Source organism: Heliangelus exortis, chromosome 14, assembly GCF_036169615.1.
Source record: "Heliangelus exortis chromosome 14, bHelExo1.hap1, whole genome shotgun sequence".
Classification (NCBI taxonomy): Eukaryota; Metazoa; Chordata; class Aves; order Apodiformes; family Trochilidae; genus Heliangelus; species Heliangelus exortis.
In genome coordinates this window covers 13,562,675-13,572,862 of record NC_092435.1, presented here as the reverse complement: position 1 = coordinate 13,572,862, position 10,188 = coordinate 13,562,675, and the positions used below count along the sequence as shown (strand labels likewise).

The 10,188-nt window shown below is 42.0% G+C and overlaps 1 protein-coding gene and 1 long non-coding RNA gene across 3 annotated transcripts in view; one reads left to right on the top strand and one right to left on the bottom strand.

The window, feature by feature from the left end:
• Positions 1–1,751: 1,751 nt before the first annotated feature.
• LOC139802620 (uncharacterized) lies at positions 1,752–6,122 on the bottom strand. The gene is made up of 3 exons (XR_011728718.1): positions 5,954–6,122; positions 5,674–5,776; positions 1,752–2,151 (listed from the first exon to the last, which is right to left on the bottom strand). It is a non-coding gene; the product is annotated as an uncharacterized lncRNA (long non-coding RNA).
• Positions 6,123–6,554: 432 nt separating this feature from the next.
• The window catches only part of THOC2 (THO complex subunit 2), a 49,183-nt gene continuing 45,549 nt past the window's right edge, over positions 6,555–10,188 (top strand). For both annotated transcript variants that reach the window (XM_071758256.1, XM_071758255.1), the window contains exon 1: positions 6,555–6,714. In XM_071758256.1, the coding sequence (XP_071614357.1) occupies positions 6,653–6,714 (62 nt within the window). In that variant the 5' untranslated portion in view covers positions 6,555–6,652. The remainder of the gene's footprint in view (positions 6,715–10,188) is intronic.

The window sequence follows — 10,188 nt, the reverse complement described above, 5'->3', positions numbered from 1 at the left end:
GAAAGACTTGGAGCCACTACTTTATGGACCTTAACTGACCACAAAGCAATTCCATACATGGAGTATATTAATCTTAGTTTTGTATTTTATTTTCAGATAAATTGGGAAGAAAAAAAAAAAAAAAAAGAAGAGAAAAAAAAGAAATTCCTCTCTCCATGTGATGCACATGCTTCATTAAATAATTAGCAATGCATATGGAAAATCATCTTATTGTGTAGAATGTGCACCACGTGGTTTCTGTAGTGCTGTATCCCTGCATGATGTACTGGTTTGTGGGTTTTATTTTAGCTCATGTAAATTATACTATGAATAAGTAAAGAAACAAGCTAGCTTGAAAAACAGATGCTGTGTAGCATTTATAGTGACAGTTTACACACTGTTCCTCTGAGCCCAGTACTGCACAGCATGCTGGAATCATATTCATTTCTTCTGCTCTGAGAAGTACCTTACTTTAGATATTATTACCTAGGGATGACTTAAATTCCTGTTCTCCATTAAAAATGTCATTTAAAAAGTAAATGACACCTCAATAGTCTGAAGTGTCTGAAAATGGTGGCTTTGGATCATTTTTAAAGCACTTTTCCTTCTGAAGGGGCAGTATTTGGAGGCCCAAAGAGGAGCTTCCAGCCATTGTGTGTCTGACTAAGGGCAGCCCAAGAGGTGGATTTGGGGGGATTTGCTGTTAAGTGAAAGAGATTTTGGTATTTTTCTGCTTAGCAGTTTAGGGGGGGTTCGGTTTGTGGGGTTTTTCTTAGGAAACATGAGCAATTCATAGCTTGGACAGCTTTATATTGGACAGTTTCTAAATGTTTCAAATCACTTTGTGCCCAGATGATCTCTTAACATCCTTCCAGCAGCTGGTAATGTTTCCAAGGTTAATTTAATGTAACTTCTACTAAAATTTCTATTACAATCAAACAAACATTTCTCTTTAAATTACTATTCAAAGTATTTCAATACTTATTTTGAAGTATTGTGGAAAATTTAAATTTAATTACAGGAAATCTCACAAAATTCAAAAAGGATTAATGCAAACTCCCACATTTGGGAAGGAATAACCCCCTGCAATGATAACCCCCTGGCTGGGGGGGCTCTGCAGATCTGAGGACCTTGGCAGACATGAACCAGAACATGCCCTGGTAGCAAAGGTGGACAACAGCACAAACAGGAGCACAGGACCTGCTGCTCAGTCATTATCCCCCTTCCCTCAGCATTTATTAGATGGCATCTAGAATACTCCAGTTTTAGGCACCCCAGTGCAAGAACAGCCCTGATCAGCTGGGGTAAATCAGTGCTCCTGGAAGGCCAAGGGAAGAGGGAAGACTTGTTCAGCCTGTGGAAGATTTTGGGGACCTAACAATAACATTCCTATTCTTATAAGGGGGCTACCAAGAAGCTGGGGGAAGGCTCTTTGCAGTGGTGGAAGGGCAAGGGACAACGTGAATAAAAGGAAACAGGAAGTTCTGATTGGATATAAGCAAAGCTTTTCAATCATGAAGGCAGCCAGGCAGTCCCTATCCTTGGAAGGCTTCTTGGCCAGACTGGATAAAGCCCTGTGCGGCTTGATCTGACCTCATGGATTACATTGTCTCTTGAGATCTTTTCCAGCTTGATGGATTCTATCAGTCTATGACTGAAAAATATAACAAAAAATACAATACCAAATAAAAAGGTCATATCAAAAGTATAATCTCTTCGAAACTTTCTTTGAACACTCCTCTAAAAATTCCACTCATCTCCAAGCTGTTTGACTCACATAAATACAAAGTGGACTTGGTAAACCATTCTTTGACACGAACTGTTCAATCAATAAAGGGTCATCAGTCACAGAAGTTCATATGGGCAACTGTATTTGTTGATATATTCCCTAAGAAATAAATGTAATTTCTTTTTTCCTACTAAACTCATTTGTTCATTTATGAGTCCTTTACTATTAAGTTAATGAATGGAGTGAAAAAAAGCTACGTAATCCAGAGCTGGAATTTCAAAGCTGCAGCAGAGAAAGAAATATAAATGGAGAAACATGACAAAACATTTCCTTACCTGGGAACATTTTCACATAAATATGTGAAAAAACTGAATAAGTGATAAATAACAGATGCCTGAAAGCTGTGTTTATCCCCTGCATCACATCCAGTGTTCTTCCTGCCGCTGAAAGAAGAGATGCAGTCACTTGATGGGAACAGGAAAGTCTTGCAAGAGTGTGACACCCATTCCCTTTACAAAGCACTCACTGCTACAGCACATTCTTCATTTAATTTCACTGCAAGCAGGTGATATAAACATCATTCTCATTAAATTTCAGTGAAGGTCATGGAAAAGACCAAAGGGAAGTTAGAGAAAATTAGAGGTACCATCGTAATAGTATGGAAATAGAAAAAGTTGAAAAAACATGAGCCTTTTCAACTTCAGCAATTAACTCTTAGATAGGACAAACTTGCCTCTAGCTCCTAAATCCATTGCTGGCCAGACAATGCAATAAAATGCCATCTCATTAAAACCAAAAGCATCAAATAATGGTGGCAGTCCTGAACCCAATCATATATGCCCTGTGGAGAAGTCAGCATTTAAGCAGGTAAGAACCCAATCCTCTTTTGAAGTCTTGGGATAACCTAGCAGTAAGTAATTCTAAGTTCACTTGCATCTGGTGTCAAATCAGGGACAAACACAGAGTGTTTACTTTCTTTCACAATTCACTGAGCAGGTGAACAAAGATAAATGCCAAATGAAGAGGAAAATGGTAAACGTGCAACTGGTCATTTATTTGAGTTCTGTTTGCACTGATTAATGCAAGAAATAATTATCTAGAGCTAGGACTTTGGACTTAGCAAGGATATGGCATATGACCATGTATATGGTTTTTTAGTCATAATTCCTTCATGCTGGAACATCAGTGCTGGCACACTGACACAAGTCAGTGGTCTGATAAGTAGAAAAATGCCAAGTCCAAGGCAATGTTTGCTTATTTCCTTCATGCTTCCAAATGTTATCTTGATGGGAGTGAAGGGGCAGAGAGGAGTGAAGAGGAATGCTATAATTAGCAAGTCCCTTTTGATTTTGGTGTTTTATGTTCCCCATATCCCATTGATGATGTCTGAGGATCATTATATACTGGGAGAAACTCAAGATAGCTGCCCAAATCTTAGCTAGGCAAACTTTTCCATAGGTCTCAAATACTGCTGATTAAGTAGAAGATTAAAAACAGATTCTTCACATTTCAAAGGCAGGTATAGTTAAGTAAGTATATTCCAACTTTGGACTCAGTCAGAATCAAAGTGCCAGAAAAAGAAGCAGCAGCAGCAGAACAAAGGACAAAGTGCCACCAGACTGCTTTCCAGGTTGGGATAAAGAATGAGGAATCAGGACTGACAGTTTCAGGAATAGCTTCTTGGACTCCTAACAGTCTGCTGTTTATGAGTGTGTTCAGGTTTTCTCTTACATGATTATCATTAGCCACAGACACACTTTCATTTCACCATGCCTGGTATCTGGGGTACCAACCCAAATGAGGGCATGGACTATGCTGATAAGAGCTTGACTTCTCCAATTTAGGTTTTCCCTTCAAACATTCAGACTCTTTCAGTGCACTAACCCCTCACAATAAACATGTATGAGGTACTTATGGTGTTCAAACTTTTTCTCTCACATTTGCCATGGGGTACGTGCCTGCAAACTTCAGTATCAGCTGAAGCTGGGGGAGCTGTGGTCACTGCCCACTGCTGATAAGCACTGCCTGTGTTTGTAAACTTTGGCTGCCTGCTCTTCCTGCACCCCCAGCCCTGCAGGTGCTCCAGGCATCTGGAGCTTCTCTGGAGACAAATCCCAGAGGAGAGTGGCAGGAGCACAAACTGTGAGCACATTCTGCTTGGACACCAGACTGGGCTGCTTGGCTCTACTGCTGAGCAGCCACAGAGCTGCTGCTCAGCCCCTTCAAAGGAAGGGATTTTGTAAACAGGGTGCAGTAAATCAAATGCCATTTTCTGTGGGATGTAGTCTAACCCAAGAGGTGTAATAATACAGGCCCACCCTGAAGAATATTCAATTAAATGAGTGAGTGTTGAGCTGTGAGTTCAGCAATACCTGCTTTACAAGTTACACTTGGCCTTGCTGCTGCATTAGTGGGCTCAGGTAATGTTGCAATATGCTAAAATGCATTGGCAGGGATATACTGCTCATCTTGAAAGACACACAAAAATCCTATTTTTTCTGTATTTTCACACTTTACATACTATTAGCTTGAGATTCCAATCACTGAGCTTGACATGCCAGTTTCTAGGAAGATGACATGTTCCTTAATTCTTTTATTAGTTTTTCATTGTGCCTTCGTTCTTCAGAGCAGGCAAACAGGGATTGTCTGTGTGATGGTTGCAGCATAGGCTGGGAGTAAAGCCCCTCAGCACAGCTCATCTCCATCCTCCAGATAAATCTCAGCAGTAACTGGCTTGCAGATCTCCACTTTTGCACTAATATTTTGCCATTTGGTGAGAATATAACTAAAGGATTAACTTAAGCAGAGAATCGAAATGTGTTGAAAAGTGGAAAAAATTCTGAGCTACAAATCTATATATTTGCATACGAAAAAAATTTAGCATATTGGAATATGATTTTAGAAGCCTTTATGTAAGAGAAAAATTTACTCATGTCTATCTAGTCTGTGCAAGTCTTGGCAGGTGAAATTACTCACCAGCATAAATGTTCCCAAGAATAGGCTCTAATTGGATTGTAAATAACTTATGAAGTACCTACCACACAAAAAACTTTGCAAAATATCAGCATCCACAACTGATGTATTTTATTTGCTTTAAAAGTTGTATCATTGACCACAATTCCACTGTACCATTTAGTTAATATAAATGAAATGCATAGGCAATAAAACAGTGTAGCAACGCTGGATTGGCAAAATTGTTTGACAATTCAATATACTTGAATCCCAGGCCTAATTATTCCACCATTTTTAAAGTGTTTAGTAAGTTATTTAATTAATAACCCGACACTTAAAATAGCAGAATGCTCTTTTGCTGAGTCACTGTTGAATGGTGGATCTACAATATTACAAGTTCTCCAAAATCCTGTTCATTGGCATTCACTTTGTGAAGGTTTAGAAACTATGAAACCACTTAAAACTCTTCTGCTTTATCACTTTAATGATGCAAATACATTTGTAGGCTTAAAGTTGCAGCCAACCACCTGTGGGATAAACCTGCTGAAATCAGGTATTCTGAGAGAACCACTGAAAGGTATGGGAGAGAGGCATCTGACCTACTTCACCAAAAGATTTTTAAGGTCCCAACTGCATCTTTAACACTTTTGAAAATCTGCTTTCATGCAATTAATTCCTGTGGTTGCTAACTAAAATGTGAAGGTTACAGAGCACTACTTTGGGCTACACGACACTGTGCAGTCACAGGCCCAGACCACAAACATTTTCTACAAAAATCCACACATTCTGAAGCAGTAAAAATTGGCATTACACTGTATTGGCACAGTATGAAGCCAACGCTTAAAAAAACCCAAACATGTAGGATCCTCAAAAAGATTTATATGAAAAAAAACAATAACACTATGCAGTGTGTCCTTGTGGCCAAGAGAGCCAATGGTATCCTGAGGAAAAATGTGTCCAGAAGGTGGAGGGAGGTTCTCCTTCATCTCTGCTCTGCCTTGGTGAGACCATACCTGGAATATTGGATCCAGCTGTGGGCTCCGTGATTGAAGGGATCTACTGGAGAATCCAATGCAGGATTCCTATGAGGATGTCTGAGGGACTTGGACATCATTCCTATGAAGAAAGAGTAAGAGAACTGGGCCTGTCTATCCTTGAGAAGGCTGAGAGGGAACCTTATTAATGACTGTAAATATCTGGGGTGGGGGGGTGTCAAGAGGAGGGGGTCTTTTTGGTGGTGCTCAGTAACAGGACAGGGAATAATGGGTTTAAGCTAAACTTTGGAAGTTCTACCTTGAGGTAATGTGGAGCCTGAAGCGTTCTTGGTCAGATGGTTCAACAATCTTGATCTTTCTGGCGGAGCATCCTTTTTGGATTCTCATCCCCCATTCCCACCTTTCTCCCTATTCCGAGGGGACTCCCACTGAATTTTTTAACTCAGGAAAGGCAGGATCACACCTTTATCCGTGAGGCCCAGGGAGCTTGTGGAGCCTCTTTCTCTGGAGCCTCTTTCTCTGGAGACTTTCAAAACCCGCCCGGATGGCCTTCCCTGGGGAATCTCTAGATAACCCCTTCCAACCCCTGACATTCCGCGATTCCGTAATTCCATAAAAACACCCCACGCTCGCCGTATTTTTAGCAACCCGATGGGGCGAGCTGCATGACGGCATCACCGCGGCGAGCCGCTTCATCACCCAACACAACCCAACACACAAGCGAGGGGATGGTGGGCTGACCCCCCCCCCCCCCCCCACCCCGTGCCTATCGCTCCATGCGGGATCGCCCCGCACCCCCGTGAAGCTCCGCGGGAAGGGGCGGGGGGTGCGGGGGAGGGCGGGAGCTGCCGCGCAGGCGCGAGGGGAGGGCGCGCGCCGTCTCCCCGGTCCCGGCGCGTTCGCGTCCCCGTCCCGTGGTTCCTCGCGAGGCGCCGCGTCCCCTCTGACCCGGGCCCGTTGCTCCTTCATCCGGGCTCTCGGCGCCAGACGGGGGAAGATGGCGGCGCTGCTCCCTGCCGAGTGGATAAAGAACTGGGAGAAAGGGGGCAAGAACGAGTTGTGAGTGCGGGGAGCGGGGGCGAGGGAAGGCGAGGCGGTGGGGTGTGTGTGCTGCGGGCCCGCGGGTGGGAGGGGGAGAGGGGGGAGGGAGAGAGGGGACTGTGCCTCAGCGGCCGAGGGAGGTTGGGAGGGGTGTGTGGGGGGGGGTGGGAGCGGGCGGGGAGGACGTCGCTCCTCAGGGCCGCGTCCTTGCTGCTGGGGTTTAGGGGCGAAGCTCTCCGGTAGTACGGAGGGTGTAGGCCGCCTTCCTATCCGGCTCGGCCTCCTTTGTCGGCTGCTCCCGACCTGCGCCGGAGCTCGTTCCCGGTAGCCGGGCCTACCGCTCCCGGAGCCCCGAGCGCCCCCTTCCTGCCCCTGGGTCGGGTTTTTCGGGTGTCGGGCGCCTCGTTAGCCGCCCCCCCTCGGGTAATGCGGAGCTCGAAGCGTTCTTGGTTAGCTGGTTCAACAATCTTGACCTTTCTGGCAGAGCATCCCTTTTGTATTCTCATCCCCCGTTCCCACCCTTCTACCTATTCCGAGGGGACTCCTGAATTTTTAAATTCAGACAAGGTAGGATCACCTACTCGTGCCTGTTCACCCACCAAGGTAACCTTTGTGAGCTGAGGGGTCTGGTTGCTGCTTCCCAAATCAATCCAGATGTGGTGAGAGCTTACCCTTTCAGGGCCTTGTGTGTATCTGTTTTAAGCAGTCTTATCTTGGCAGGTTCCCTCTGCTACGTGGTGTCTGGCAGGGGTACATCTCTTCGAGGAGCTGTTCACCAGTTTGTCCATTTCATGTTACTGTGTTAGATTGGAGAAGGGCATTCTGTGTATAAACTATGGTTTTAAATGCCCTTGTTTCACTTCTCCCATGCACTTCTGATTTTTGCTGTAAGTAAAAGACCTGACAGGTTCAAGTCTGGGTGCTTGGGGGATCACTTTGAGGAACACCTCTTGATATTATTTCTTTTTATTATTTTGCTCATCTGTTTTACCAGATAGGGTAATGATTTTCCCTGTGCACAAAGAAAAAGATAGTGGGGTAGGGAGTGGAGAACACGGGGACTTCCTGCACAAAACACCGTTCTCCCCAGACCCTCCATTTTGTAGTGAAGGCCCCCTCTTTATAACTGTGTCATTTTTGGCTTTGAATGGTGCTAAAGCCACTATCTCATTAGCATGTAAATGTAATGTGTGTTGATTTGAATGCTGCAAGGGCAACCAAAACCTCTTCTGCTCTCACATTGCCAACAATAGTAAAAATTTTCACGATCCCCCAAATAATGCTGAGGTTTGCATTGCTTTGCTTCTGTTTAAGTTTTTATAACTGAATTTGCATTCAGCACGGCAACATTTATGCAATAAGCACAGTGTCCTTTTTATTGAACTTGAGTGTTCAGAAACTGTATGAATAACAAGGAATAAAATGTGTAAATGTTAGCTTGATACCTTTCCAAAATGCACAAATTACTATAATAAAGCAGATTGTGTTTTTATAGATAATACATACATGTAGGTGTGTTTTTTAGCTTTTCTGTAATGGTTGTTATGTGACTACTTCAAACAAAAATGGCTTGCAGTTAGGATTTTTGTGACTTACATTGTTATGGTCACTGAAATTGTGTGGAGTTTGTGGAGGGACAGAAATTCCATAGTTGATCATATTAATGCCTTGTTTGCATCAAATTCTCAGAACATTTAACTATGTCAGAGACAACTTAGCTCAGTTTTCAACCATGATAAAACCCTCCCTTATTGTCCCCTTCCTCTAGAGCAGCACTTCTTAACCATGAGGGGAAGGAACTGTTACCTGCTGTGGAACCAGTAAAACAAAGTGATAGACTAAATTTACACTTTATTTGGAATACTGTGTAAATGCAGTTCCAGGTGTGTTTTCAAGAGCAGTTTTCAAAAGGGGCTGTGAATTTTACTATACATACAGTTGTGTCTGGATAATTGTTGCCAGGTTTTGTAGTGATAGCTGTATGAGCATGTGGAATATGTATGAGCTTACTTTCCAGAAGCAAAAGAATCTATCTGCAGCTAATATCTAGAAATCTTATTAGGAAACTTAAGTTTTTTTGAGAATATTCAGTTTGTAACTGTGCATTTCTTTTTCCAAAACTTCCTATCTCTTGTATCACGCAAGGAAAGTAAAATTTTGATCATCTCTTTCCAAGGTGAAACAGATGAAATATTTTTAAACATTAGTTAAATAAAAGGGGAATAAATGTAGTGATACTTCTTGCTTTTATTGTCTAGTTTATCAAAACCAAATATTATCCAGAAATACAGACTGGGTCTGGGCCTAAGCCTAGGCCACAATTCCAGTCTCAGGGTTTGTGGTTCCAAGTTAAGACAAAGCATTATATTGCTAAACAAATTTGAAGGGAGGGGGAGGATACTGCAAAAGGACAAAACTGGTAATTCTAGTAAATCCAAGAAGTACAGAAATTTTGGAAGGTAATTTTTTTTTTAACTGTGGAAGCCTGGTCTAATAAATCTTGTGCATGAAGTCAGAAAACATTCACTCTTGTATGGAGGGGTTTGTTTTGTTTTTAAACAAAATGGTGGGCATATTAACAGAGAGACAAATACCAGCTTTGTTGAAAAGTGAGGATTACAGAAAAAACCCCTCATAATTAGTAGAAAGAAAAGATTCGTTTTTGTTAATAATAAAAAAAAAATTGCTGAAGCATGAAATGGCTTACATGATCTGACTAAATCAGCCCAAGATGTTGTTTTGGCAGTTACTATTTAACTGAATAAAACCACAATTTTATGTTTTGTGGCAATATGAAACTGTGTGGAGAGAAGTAAATTATTCTTTTTATTTGGCATTTCAGCTTCTGCTGTTATTCATCCTGGATGCTGAAGGCCATCACTGTGTGCTTTCCTATGTGATCCTGAGTGGGGGTGTGGTGGTGCTCTGCCTGTGCTTGAAAACCTACAGGATTTGTAATATTGTTGTATTCTGTGGGTGGTGGGAGGTGCTGTTACTTTGGGGGAGGAGGAGTTTTGATTGATAAAAGAAAACAACATGTAGGGATGTGTTAAAGTTCAGGAAGGAAATCACTTTTTTTTGAAATTTTTTGAACTTTCACTGAAAAATAACGAACTTTCTTTTTGCTGATGAGATCAGTTTGTTGTGACACAACAGTAATATTAAAAAATATCCAAAAAATGGAATTTAAAGATTTTATATGTGCCTTAGAGTGTCATAATATGATTACTAAGACAGGATCCTAAAACTTAGGTAGCAGTGACCAGTCACTTCCTGGTAACTGTTCAGAGACCTTGTTCAAAACTGTATGTGCTGTAAATTTAATTAATCCAGCTACTGATGTGTAATAACATCTAATACACATACCTAAATTACATTGTGATAGTTCATGTGTCTTTACCTAGCAAACCTATAAATTGGTCAGGATGTGGTCATCTTATCTTTAATTTTCTGTTTTGTTCAGAACCTTCTCTTGTCTAAATACAAGTTACT